The sequence below is a fragment of the Macaca thibetana genome, chromosome 20, assembly GCF_024542745.1.
Source record: "Macaca thibetana thibetana isolate TM-01 chromosome 20, ASM2454274v1, whole genome shotgun sequence".
NCBI lineage: Eukaryota > Metazoa > Chordata > Mammalia > Primates > Cercopithecidae > Macaca > Macaca thibetana.
Window position 1 is genome coordinate 61,820,850 of NC_065597.1, and position 13,124 is coordinate 61,833,973.

The 13,124-nt window shown below is 39.5% G+C and overlaps 1 protein-coding gene and 1 pseudogene across 1 annotated transcript in view; one reads left to right on the plus strand and one right to left on the minus strand.

Annotated features, from left to right (window-relative positions):
- The window catches only part of ERCC4 (ERCC excision repair 4, endonuclease catalytic subunit), a 29,411-nt gene extending 17,361 nt beyond the window's left edge, over nucleotides 1-12,050 (minus strand). The window contains exons 1-6 of the mRNA XM_050774078.1: nucleotides 11,692-12,050; nucleotides 9,862-10,042; nucleotides 5,320-5,515; nucleotides 3,843-4,050; nucleotides 1,188-1,368; nucleotides 70-198 (exon numbers count right to left, since the gene is read on the minus strand). Coding sequence (XP_050630035.1) covers nucleotides 70-198; nucleotides 1,188-1,368; nucleotides 3,843-4,050; nucleotides 5,320-5,515; nucleotides 9,862-10,042; nucleotides 11,692-11,898 — 1,102 coding nt within the window. The 5' untranslated portion in view covers nucleotides 11,899-12,050. The remainder of the gene's footprint in view (nucleotides 1-69; nucleotides 199-1,187; nucleotides 1,369-3,842; nucleotides 4,051-5,319; nucleotides 5,516-9,861; nucleotides 10,043-11,691) is intronic.
- Nucleotides 9,397-9,743, plus strand: LOC126944543 (40S ribosomal protein S26-like; annotated as a pseudogene).
- Nucleotides 12,051-13,124: the final 1,074 nt, after the last annotated feature.

A 13,124-nucleotide genomic window follows, 5' to 3' on the forward strand; every position in this document is an offset into this window, starting at 1 on the left:
TGCGCTTTAAATATCTATACCAAATACTGAAATAAAAAACACATTTAAAGACTTAACCCTACAAGATACCTTGCCCTTCTTTAATTTCCATTTTTTCAGATATTTTGCCTTTTTTACTCATTTTGGCATCTGGAAGATGATAAACCCTTGCTCGAGCATTTATAAACATCGAGGTGCTGGAGTCAAGAAACAGCCAACCTAATATGAAAAGTTAAAAGAAAAAGTGCCATCAATTTACGGTTAATTTAATATAGTCTCTGATGGTCACATGACCTACATATGTAACCGGCTACCATCCTGTTTTCCTACCAATCACACCTCCTCCCACTATTGTGATCTCTCACTGTTCGGCTGGCTAGACCAGTGGTTTTCTGGGTGTGGTCCATGAACTCCCGGGGGTCCCCAAGATGTTCTCAGGGCTGTGTGATGTCAAAACTTTTCTCATAACAATACTATGACATTATTTGACTTTTTTCACTGTGTTGACATTTCCAGTGATGGTGTAAAAGCAATGCTGGGTAATACTGCTGGTGCCGTAGCACGAACCAAGGCAGTGCCATGAAAGTGTACTGGCATTCAATGCATTCTTTACTGTCATGCTTCTGCAGTTCATCACTTAAGAATGTCCCTAAAGAAGCATCAAAATTATTAACTGTATTAAATCTTGACCCCAGGGGTTCACAGACCACACTTTGGAAACCGCTGGTCTGGTCAAACAGTGGCAGAGGCCAAAGCAGTGATAGCAAAACAAGATGGTGGCCAGCTGTATATGTATATTCCCCTACAAATCTCTTCTGCTCTTCAGTCGTTGGCACTCTGGCTGATGGAAACCCCATACTCCCTTGCTTTTGCTTTGAGGGAAATGAATTTTAAGTTCTTAACAACTAAACTTCCAGAACACAACCTATTTCTAAGTTGAGGACTGCCTGTACTACACAGTCTTTTCTAGAAATAAAATTGCCCGGAACGGATATGAATATTTATTATTACACAGAACAGACGTTAAGTAGGCGGAAACATTAGCTATCAATAAAACCTACATCTTTGTGCTATGAACATAAAACATAATTTGAAATCTCAGTATAACATATAGTTGAATATAGCATTTTTCACACCTGATTCCCCCTAAAACCTAACACTTTATTCAAATCAGCTCTTAGAATATTATTAGTATTTTAATCTCTCACCTGAATTCTGACCAAAAGCTTTTTCCGTTGCTCTCAGAGATTCCAGGAGATTAAGAAATGTGACACAATCATACTGAGAGAGATACTGCAGCAAAGTTCGTAATATCTTCAAATCCTGAACTAAGGATTTAGTCTTGGCTCCAAGCTGGTGCCACAAAGGATCCAGATAGTGGCGGATTGTCTAAAACAAGAATAAAATTGGGTATTGCTAAAATATGTTAAGTATAGTTATTCTTAATACAAATCATATTTTCAAAAGGATTGTTTCCTGTATAACTAAAAATGGTTAAAATGGTAAATTTTATGTCATATATGTTTTACTACAATAGAAAACCCCAAACATTATTCAAGGAAGTGGCTAGAACATTTCAGTTAATAAAATTCTAATAATAATGTTTAAATTTCCAAATATAGAAGAATGTCTTACTGCTAGAATCTTTATGATCAGATAGAGTCAATCTATCATTATCCAAATATATACTACTGTTAGGAAAGAAAAGACCTGATAAACATCAGATAATCAATTATTTGTTTTTATGAACAGACTCTAAGCATGTAGCTCAGATATGTTCAATTCCTGCCATGTTTGACTCTGACTATCCTGGATGGATAAAGACATGGGATCCAAATGGACCAAGCAGAGGGCATAAACCAAGCACGATGACTTACTAACAAATTAAGGTACATTGTTATTTAATTTGTACATGAGTATCAAGTTTTTTGACCTTTAAAATAAGGTATAACCAAGAAATGAAAAATTTAGTTTGATGCTCATGTACAAATTAAATAACAATTACCAAATCAAATAACAACGTAATTTGTTGATGTAAAAATTTCTTTAGTGTTTTTTCTAAAGTGGATTCATGATAGGAAAATATTTGTTAAATTAACAATGGACTAAGTTTGATTATTATTAGTAGTAGTAGTATTTTGAGATGAAGTCTCGCTCTGTCACCAGGCTGGAGTGCAGCGGCACAATCTCGGCTCACTGCAACCTCCACCTCCCAGGTTCAAGCGATTCTGCCTCACCCTCCCAAGTAGCTGGGACTACAGGCATTGCCACCACGCCCAGTTAATTTTTTGTATTTTTAGTAGAGACGAGATTTCACCGTGTTAGCCAGGATGGTCTCCATCTCCTGACCTCATGATCTGCCCTCCTTGGCATCCCAGAGTGCTGGGATTACAGGCGTGAGCCACCGCGCCCGGCTGATTATTTTTTAAGATTCCAAAATGCTATCTAAAACAAAGAACAGCTTTATGTATATACTATGTACATACCTACATATCCACAGCTATGTATATGTATGTTTCCTTCACAGACTGATTCTGTAACTTTTTAGGTAAGAATTATCCGATTTTCTTATCAGAGATTTGTAGCCTGATATAAAAGCAGTACCATTGCATGGAATCTTATCTAACAAATTTAATAATGAGCAGGAGTAGTATCTGGATGACCATATAGTTTATTGTCTAAACCAGGACACTTGTGGAAAAAGAAATGATACACTCTTTATAATCACTCCAGGACAACAGGTAGATACTGGGACTGTCCTGAACAAACTGGGATATTTAACTACATGCCTCTTTTGTAAAATTATCTACAAAACTTTAAATATTTTAACAAGACACATGTGATATCTATATTTAGATATGGTTACTAAAAGAATATCTAAAACAATGAAGTGACTGTTACTAACCAGGGGGATAATCAACAGAAATTTAGTGTGAAACATGTTAGGCTACAATTTTATTTTTCTAGGGCTATATACATTCTATTAAAAGATTGTGTGGGATTTAAAAAAAATCACCAAGGACTAAATTATAAAAAACTTTAAGCATAGAGGAAAACAGAATATATAAAATTAGTTTTATGTATCAATATTTCATAGTCAACTGACTCTTTTGAAGAATCAGAGAAATAAGAAGTTAAATTTTTCCTTTTTTATAATCGCCATGCATTATTTCCAGTGACAGAGAGATTGATTCACAGTTTAAAAGACAGGAACTTTTTCTACCAGAATATGACAAAAAAGCTGCCAAGAATTTCTAAAAGGTCAGCATTTTCTAGATCTCCAGTTCAATACTAGACATTTATGTATTTGTAATAATATTAATCTATAATGAAAAAGTAGACATTTATATATCTGCAATATTAATCAATAATAGAAAAATTAGTTAGAATAAAAATTCCTGGAACTGATGTCTTACCATTTCCTCAATTCAGAATGTAATTTTAAGACAGAGCAAGTTTCACACTCCTCAGTAATGAAAACTCATCCAAATTATTTTTTATTCCGTAAGAGATCATAAATTCATGTACAATTATGGAGCATTCTTATGTAAAACTCTTCTACCTGTAGATATCCAAATGTTGTCACTTCAAAGTAAAAAAGTTATTTATTTTCTTCTTGATTATAGTTATAATAAGAGATAATTACTATATAACTGCAAAAGTCAGAGTGATGCTTATATGCCACTCCTATTTTACTATAAATTATTACTTTCCAGTAAACCAAATAACCTATGTTTTAAATGACCTCCAATCTTATTCTTAAACAACAGCAAATTCCTATTAACAACATTGCAAATATTAAAATAACTTGCATTCTTTAAAATTACAACATAATAAACTGTGCTTAAAAGGAAAAACAGTACCTTGTCAAAAGGCTTTCCAATAGCATTTTCTAAAGATAAATCTTCCACTTCAAGCGATGGGTTATGGCATTTTAGTTCCTTTAGACACGCATTTAAAATGTCCAGTATAGCAGTCTGTATAGCAAGCATGGCAGGTGTCATAGAAACATGGATTTCTACAACTTCGGGTTTGTGCTGTTCTAAAAATGAGTTTACTGCTACATGGAACCTAAAGAGACAAATATTTTTCAACAATTTTCTACAGTTTCAGCAGCTATATATTTCTGGTCTTGGTTTAACACTCCATTTTTATAAATGCTACAAACAACATGAAAAGCAAAATAACAAACAAATGAAAAGCAAAAGAACAACGTTTTCAAAAACACTTTGAACCTCAATGAAGAGAAGTATTATATTATTCAGATAAGGCAAGGGTCAGCAAACTACGGTCTGGGCCAAATCCTGTACCTGTTTTTAAAGTCTCATTTGAATGCAGTCACACCCATTACTTATGTAAGCAGTCTATACTTGGTTTTGGGCAATAACAGAGTTGAGTAATTGTGATAGTCTATATGGCCTGCAAAGCCCAAAACATTTACTACCTGGCCATTTACAGGAAGAGTTTGTTGACTCCCAAAACAAAGGTATAATCAAGAAAGTAAAAAATACTATAACTACCCTTTTTCTGCTTGTTTGTTTTGTTTTTGAGACAGAGTTTCGTTCGTTGCCTAGCCTGGAATGCAATGGCGCAATCTCGGCTCACTGCAACCTCTGCCTCCTGGGTTCAAGTGATTTTCCTGCCTCAGCCTCCCTAAGTAGCTGGGATTATAGGCATGTGCCAACGCGCCCAGCTAATTTTTGTATTTTTAGTAGAGACGGGGTTTCACCATGTTGACCAGGCTGGTCTCGAACTCCTGACCTCAGGTGATCCGCCTGCCTTGGCCTCCCAAAGTGCTGGGACTACAGGTGTGAGCCACTGCACCTGGTGTACAACTACTCTTAAAATAACATATAACCAAAATACATGGTAGCATAGGTTGCAAAAATGTTTGAAAACTGACACCTTAATGTTATTCCTAGAAATTAACAAAACTTCTTCAAAATCTTTGTGCTTTATTTCCCCGTTGAGTAATTTTCAAAGCAGAAGTGGTACCTTAGCCAATAAATCTGCAGTACACCTAAAGCTGTTGTATATGTGGGTCTCTAGATCCCTGGGAGTTTCACTAAATATATAAGAATAAAGTGGCTGTCTTGGATGGATTTGATAGAGCAGCAGAAAAGTAATCGTCAAATTGCTCGCGACTTAAATAAAATCACAAACTTGGTGCATACATATTTATAGCTGGATATGTTTGTTACAAACCTGACTAGGTTCTATCAAACAAGATTACAATGAATTTTACATTACATTACATCAAAGTGCAACTAAGATACAGTAGGTCTCACAAAAAAAGATGACAAATAACGTCATCATTATTTGTCACACAATGTTCTTTACCTTGGCCACAGATACAGTTTCCTCACAAAAAGATTTCTCATCACTCTTTCCACATGACAAAAACCAGTATCAAAGGCAACAGCATTGTCTGTGAAAGCTTTAATAAAACCACGTTTGTTTTTCTGGCGAAAGAGGCGCAAGATGAATGCTTCTTGACAAGACTCGATTATTCTGTGGGCTCTATACACCAAGATGCCTGAGAGGGAGAAACGTAATTTAAATTACAGAACAAGTAGGTAATTTTTATGCTCATTTCCATTCATTCATCACATTTTTCTTAAGGACCTACATGAGAATGAACAAGCACCATTCTAGACTGGGCATATAGCCACGCACAGAACAGACGTAAATCCCTGTCCTCAAGGAATTGACTATAAACAGTATAAATAAGTAAAATATTTAGTATGTTACAAGTGCTGACAAGAAAAAATGAGAGGAGGAGGAGAGGGAGTATGTATGAGGGGTGGTTTCACCAATGTGATACCCGAATAAAGGCTGGATGGAGCCTTGTGACCATCTGGGCCAAGAGAGTTCCAGACTGCCAGGCTGAGGGGACAATGAGGGTGCAGGCCCTGGGGTGGGGTGTTTCTGGCATGTTAGGGGAAGAATTTCTGAAAGCAAAGTAAGTCAGGAATTTTTTAAAAAAATATATGAATCAGATGTGGACTATACAAAATAGCCGCAGTTTAGAAGTCTGGACAACATCTATATCACCTATTAGATGAATTCAATTTTCAGAATCAGAAGATAGTCAATTCAGAGGTCAACTGGTCCATTTAAAACAAAAGCCTTCAATCGACATACTTAATGTGTCTCGGGGGTGTGTGTGTGATGATAACACCTCTGAATCTCAAAAATAAGAACAATTATACATGCTTCATTATTTACGAAATGAGACTACTGACCCAGATCTTTCACACATATTGTGTCATCTGATGCAGTGATTAGTGCTAAGTTAGGGAGAAACATGAGATGACATAAAGGCATACAGACATCCTTTCTAGATCAAAACCTCAGTTACTCCATGATGAGTCTGTCTTTTAGACCTAAATCAAGTTGGTTACCTTACATATATTTGGGATAATGTGCTTGCATGCTTTTGATCCAGTTCTCCTGTCTGGAAGGGTCTGGACAATGATACTAACAGTGATTTACGACCCTTCTAAGAGTTCAATAAACTCAGATTTTCTATTTTAATGTTTAAGTTTTGTTTAGAGGTAGACGGAGCTAAAATTTACTCTAGCTCAGCTAATTATCTTTCAAATATGGTAAAAATTAATAGTGTTATTTAGGAATTTATAGACAAAGGATTTTCAATAACCCCCCAATACATGTACATAACTAATTTACTACTCAGAAGAGATTCTGTACCTAGTGGGTGGGCTTTCCCAAAGACTCTAAGAGGCCACATTTTGTTAGCCTGGAGTGAAATATTACATAAAGTCAAGAATAATAAAAATGAACTTCTAAAGAAAAGGAGCAACTCAATTTAAGAAAATGTTGTGCTCCAAAAAGTTGTCTTCATTTTGGTTGGAACCCAGGAGGAAGAAGAGAACTAATACTACATCCCAGATAACTGGGTTAGGTGTTTCTATAGATTTTTATTTCATTTAATTCTCATGATAATTCCATGCAGTAGGTATCATGACGAGACCAAGGAAGGGAAGCAACTTGACCAAGGTCATCCAGCAAGTAAGAGGGAGGCTGAAGGTTCCAAATCACATGTAAAATCATGGTATTCTATTTAGTCACACCAACTCAAGACACACTTTTTCGAAAAATAAAAATAAAAATAATAGAAGCAGGTTGGGTTTTTGGAAGGAGTTTTGGTCCCACAAAAGCCTACTGTAGATTTTTTTGTTCCTGTAACATTTTGTATCTCATACTGTACTATAATTACTTCTTTACTTATCTGTCTCCTCCACTAAACTGCCCGAGAACAGGAACATCGTAACACCACCAGGCAGAGATCATAGAGATCACAGAATGCTGACTATGTGCCATGATACCAAGTATTTTACATACGGCATTTCATTTCACCCTGACAATCCTAGGAGGAAGGTACTATGTTTATCACCAATGTGCGGGTGAATAAGCTGAGGCACAGAGACATTAAGAAACTTGCCTAAAAATACACAGCTGGTGCGAGATGAAGAGAACTCAAACCCAGAAGCAGTCTAACTCACGAGGTCACCATACTGTCCCATTCATCCGTCTATCTTCAGCACCCTTCCTGCCACGCAAGGGACCCTCAGTGAGTTAAACATTTGTTGAATGAACGTAAGGTGGGGGCACAGCACTGGGAACACAAATCTAAAGTGTAACCGAAAAACACATATATATTCCCCAGAAAGTGTGTTCCTAGTTCCGTCTGGAGATGTCACGGTCATTCTGGTAATGAAAGCATCCTCCTGTCCTGTTCTTTTCCAAGTACAATCTCAGCAGGTATTTACACAGTTCTCCCACGTGTTAGGAGTTCTGGTTAGCAGGGACTCCCAGGGTGGGGTGTGGTGGGACTAATGGGTAGTGACAGGTGAAGAAGCTGGGGCTGGGGGATTCAGCCTTTCCAGAGGGTCACCTGCACTTCATGGACTGCCCTTTGGTCAGTCCTGGGGGATGATTCCAGGGAATGAAAGAACTAGAAAGAAGTCATTTTTGGCATTCATTTACATTCCACTCAGCCAAGCATCAGTAACAGCTTCAGCTTCATTATTGGTTGGGCTTTGATCAGAAAGGAAGAGGAAATTTGGCATTTTTCATTAGGAGCTACATATAAGCCAGACTTCAACATTGCATAGATTCACATTGCTCTCTGCCTGATTAGGTTGCACTGTAACTGAAAGTCACAGAGTATTACTGACACCTAGTGGTAGTTTCAAACACAACACAAAATTTTTTTTAATCAATTTAAAAAATAAAGTAAAACCAGCTTATAAGAAAGCAGCAAACGGTAAAAGACTGGTGTATCAAGATTTCTGGTTATAAAAGGCCAATTTTATTTGGTATCAATTACTAAGAGTTTGTTGTGTACCAGGCACTAGACTAAGCAATTATTTTATTAACTTAATCCTTACAATAACTTTAGGAAACAGTTTTCTTAATGAGAAAACTGGGGTGAATGAAAGTTAAGAAGCTTGCTTCGTAAGCAGGGTGTTCGCATTCAAAATCAGGTGAGCCTATGATACTGTTTATAACAATTATAAAAGTTATAAAAGAGTAACCAAACTTCTTCAATCGGTTTACCACTGAAGCATTCATTCACACATTTATCAAATTTTTCTTGAGGGTCATCTAGGTTCAGGGTAATATGACAGATATGGTGGGAAGTAAGTTTATGAATTTCAGAGTCTCTCGCCTCCAGAAGTTCACCAATGATCACAGTACTATATACGTCCATCATTCACCCAACAAATATGTCTTTAGTACCTACCATGTGCCAGTTACTTACCCTGGGATAAACAACTTGTTCCTTGTGCTTAAGCTTATCTTGTGAGTGACAGACAGACAAACACACAAATACAATGTAGTATTGTGAGCACTATGAGTGGGGAGAAATACAGAGTAATATGAGGGCACAGAGGCACAGCCCCTACATTAGCTTTGGGGACATCAGAAAAGGTTTTGGAAAGGATAATGAAAATGAATTTCTTTTCTATTTAATTCTAGCTAAAAAACTTTTTCCTCGAAATAAGCAGGTAACTACTTGATTTAATTTCCAATAATGCCAAAAAAATCTTAAAGAGGAAAACTAAATATTTTACGAAATACACAAATATTATTTATAAACATTTCAAATCTGATTACGTTCTAAAAGCAAATGCTAATGAATTGCAAGTATTTACTGAATAAGAGCTTAGAAAACAAGGAAAAGTTAATCTTACATTTAGTTACCTATTCAGGTCACAGATAGTTATTGAGCATCTACAATGTGTCAGGTATCAGGCTGAAAGCTGGAAGCACAATGTTGAGCAAAAGGTTCCAGTAGTGCCCACTAGAAGGTTCTAACAGAGCGTTTAGCAGAGGGGACAGACAAAAATAAAAATGTACAAATTGCTCTCTCCGGTCTGTGCCTCCAAGATGACAAAGAAAAGAAGGAACAATGGTCGTGCCAAAATGGGCTGCGGCCATGTACAGCCTACTCGATGCATGAACGGTGCCTGAGGCGTGCCCAAGGACAAGGCCATTAAGAAATCTGTCATTCGAAACATAGTGGAGGCTGCGGCAGTCAGGGATATTTCTGAAGAGAGCGTCTTCGATGCTTATGTGCTTCCCAAGCTGTACGTGAAGCTACATCACTGTGTGAGTTGTGCAATTCACAACAAAGTAGTAAGGAATCGATCTTGTGAAGCCTGCAAGAACCAAACACCCCACCCCGATTTAGACCTGCGGGTGCTGCTCCACGACCCCCACCAAAGCCCATGTAGGGAGTTGAGTCCTTCCAGATTGAAGACAGACTATTCTCTGGAGAAAAATAAAATAGAAATTGTACTTAAAAAAAAAGAAAGTACAAATTCATATACAAATAAGAATCCAAATTCTTACCAGTAATTAAATCTGAAGGTATCCTATCAGTCAAGAAGTCAACCACAAGTATCCTACTTGTTGCAAATATAACACCACCTTGTGTGTAAACTTCATAGCGACTGTTGCTTGTGATTTCATTTGTTACACGGCGAGGGAGGTGTTCAACTCCTTCTATCTTCAGCTGATTGATAAAATACTCCTAAATCAAATCAAACTTGATTAGTAGGCAACCTAATACAGGGCAGTTTTTATTAGGTTGCAGATATTTAAAATAATGTGCTGTCTTTCTCTGAGATAATGAACTTAATAATGAATATACAAACTAAGTTACTTCTTTATAGTAACTTCAACCAAACAGTCTACATTTAATGAGGTTTTTCTTGTTTTGGGGTTTACACTAAGGAATAATTGAACTTCAGTCATTATCAGCACTCAACTACAATAACATATGCACACACACACAAAACCTCAAACTTTTAAAAGCGTGGAGTAAAAGATTTCTGCTACCTAAAAAATACTTCCCATCAAAGCCAGGTTTGTAGCCAAGCGCATTCTATGAGAAGATAACAAGGGAATCCTTTTCCCAGACAATGTTTTAGATTATCAGTTCTGTGCTGATCCATCCTAGAGGGACTTCATGTCACTGGATCCCTTGGCTTGGTTTATTTACATCCCCAGTTTAAAACCACTTTTACTAGGCACTATGTGTTGCCTTAGGCCCCTATGCCAAGTACTGGGGATACCTAGATGAATCAAACAGGGTCCCTGCCTCAAAGAGACTGTGCTCACTCTTCTCAGCTGACATTTTTGTCCTGGCCACCTGATCTATCTAGGGGATCATCAGACTTGTCAGACCAAGCTGTGTCCCCTCTCAACATCCCCCAGCCCCAAGTGTTGCGCCTTTCCATCTTTCTCAGTGTTCTTTATTCTCCCTAACTGTCGTTAACCTTTGCTAACATCCTCAGCTTCCAGATCCAATCCGTTTCTGACCCGATGGCCCTCTTAACACAGCCTTAGTGAATGCCCTATTTCCTGGTCCCTTCTTTTCCCTATTGGGGTTTTCCAGCCTCACCATCTCCTTTCATGTCTCCCCATCACCCTCAGAGATCCTTCCATCTTCATCACTGTTCCTTTTCAGGGACCATCCTTCTGCCCCCAGAAACTCCCTTAATGGCCAACTTCAGGACTCTCCCGTTATTCCTATGCAGATCCTGCTTTCGACATCTCCCCTTTCCCTTGCAGGGACCTCTGATCCTCTCCTACCACTCAGAGCCCCTTCACCTTTCAATGCCCTTGCACCCATGTCAGGGACCTGCATCCTTCTGGGGACCCCTCCCATCCCTCTTAGTGCTGTCAGGGAATTGCATCCTTCTCGGGAACCCTTCCATCAGTCTCATTGTGCCTGCACAGTGTCAGGGACCTGCATCCCCTGGGGACCCCTCCCATTTCTCTTAATGTTTTTGAACTCTGGTCAAAGACTTGCATCCTTCTCGGGACCCCTCCCTGTCCTCCCAGAGTCCCCGCACAGTGTCAGGGACTTGCATTCCTCTTAGTGTTCTTTAACTCCTGCCAGGGACCTGCAGCCTTCTCCGGGCCCCTCCAATTCTTCTCAGTGTCCCCGCACAGTGTGAGCGACCGGTATCCTCCTCGCGACCCCTCCCATACGTCTGTGTCCGCGCAGTGTGAGACACCTGCATCCCCCTGGGGACCCCTGACATCCTTCTCTGTGTCACTGCGTAGTGTCAGGGGCCTGAATCCCCCTCAGAGCCCCTCCATCCCTGTCAGAGGCCTCGCATCCGCTCAGGAGTCCCCCAACACTCCCTCACTCCCGTGCCGGCGCGGCCGCACCTCCTCGGCCGGCTGCGTGTTGAGCACCAGCACGAGGCAGGCTGGGTGGCAGTGCAGCCGGAGAAAGTGGTAGAGGAGCCGGTCCGCGCCGAGCCCGCGCGCGCACACTACCAGCCCGTCAGTGTCGAGCAGTTCCAGCACCAGCTGCCGCTCGTACTCCAACAGTGGCGCCATAGCCGTCCGTCGAGCCGGCAGCTCCAGCTCCATCGAAGCTCTTCCGGGTCGCAGCCGAACGCAGACGAAGGGAGCCGACTCAGAGACGAGAGTGAAGGGCAGCCGACTCAGAGACGAGAGTAGGCCGAACTCAACTGAAGAGAGCCGAGTCCGAGAGGACGAAAGCCAGCCGAATGTAGCCGAGGAGAGCCGAGACTGAGGCGGTCGTGGGTCGAACGCAGCCGAAGAGGAGCCGAGGCCAGGACGAGAGTGCGCTCAGAAAGCCGAAGAGAGCCGAGCCTGAGAAGGCAAGCGTCGACCGAACTCAGCCGAAGAAGAGCCGAGTGGAGCCGAAGATTCAGAGTCACTTGGAGGGGCTGGCGCTCCGTATAGGTGTAGCTCGCAGGCAAAAGGCTTCATCCACGTCTTTTTTGAGGGTCCACATTCCGTGGTACCATAGACGCAAGCTGCCAGAAAGCAAGGGGAGGGGAAGTAAGCCTAAGGAGCTTAATCCCCATACGTCGACAACTGAAAAAGTTACTGGTCAATATTCCAAATGCTCCTAGAGTTAGTAGCACCTGTTTCCTAGGGTGGTTTTTGGCCCTTCCTTTTGCGATTGGTCTCCATCCCTCTTTTAATTTTTTTTTTTTTTTTTTCGAGACAGGGTGTTGACATGTTGCCCAGGCTGGAGTGCAGTGGTTGTGGAATAAGCAGAATCCTTCACTAACATCAGACCCCTGTTTGCCTCCAAAAGACTTCAATACAATAAACTATTTTTAAAAATCCCTCCTTCCACTAGAGGGACACATCCCGCAGTATTTGTTCTATACCTAGAAATGCCTGATAATTGAACTAGCAGAGGAATTGTTTTGTATAGAAACTCCCCACCTTTATTATTAGAAGATAGAAAATACGAGTAAGCAAAAATGAAAATCACTCGTTTCTATTACGTGGAAATAACCACTGTTAACATCATGAAATCTATTTTATTTACTCCTTTTTTTTTCTATCTATACACACTTTCTCTCATCACACAAGAGTTTTTTTTTTTTTTTTTTTTTTTTTTTTTTACCGATATGAGATAATTAATATCTCTGATTTAAATCCCCAACTTTGTCATTAACATTTGGCAAACCTCTGAACATGATGTTTCATATTCTTTTACAAAGTCCTTTTATATGGCCGATCAGATTTCCATAATGTGGGTGTACTTATCTAATTGCTTATTAGAGGACATTTAGTCTGTTTCTGCTTCTTCCCCCTCCAGTAATATAAATAAT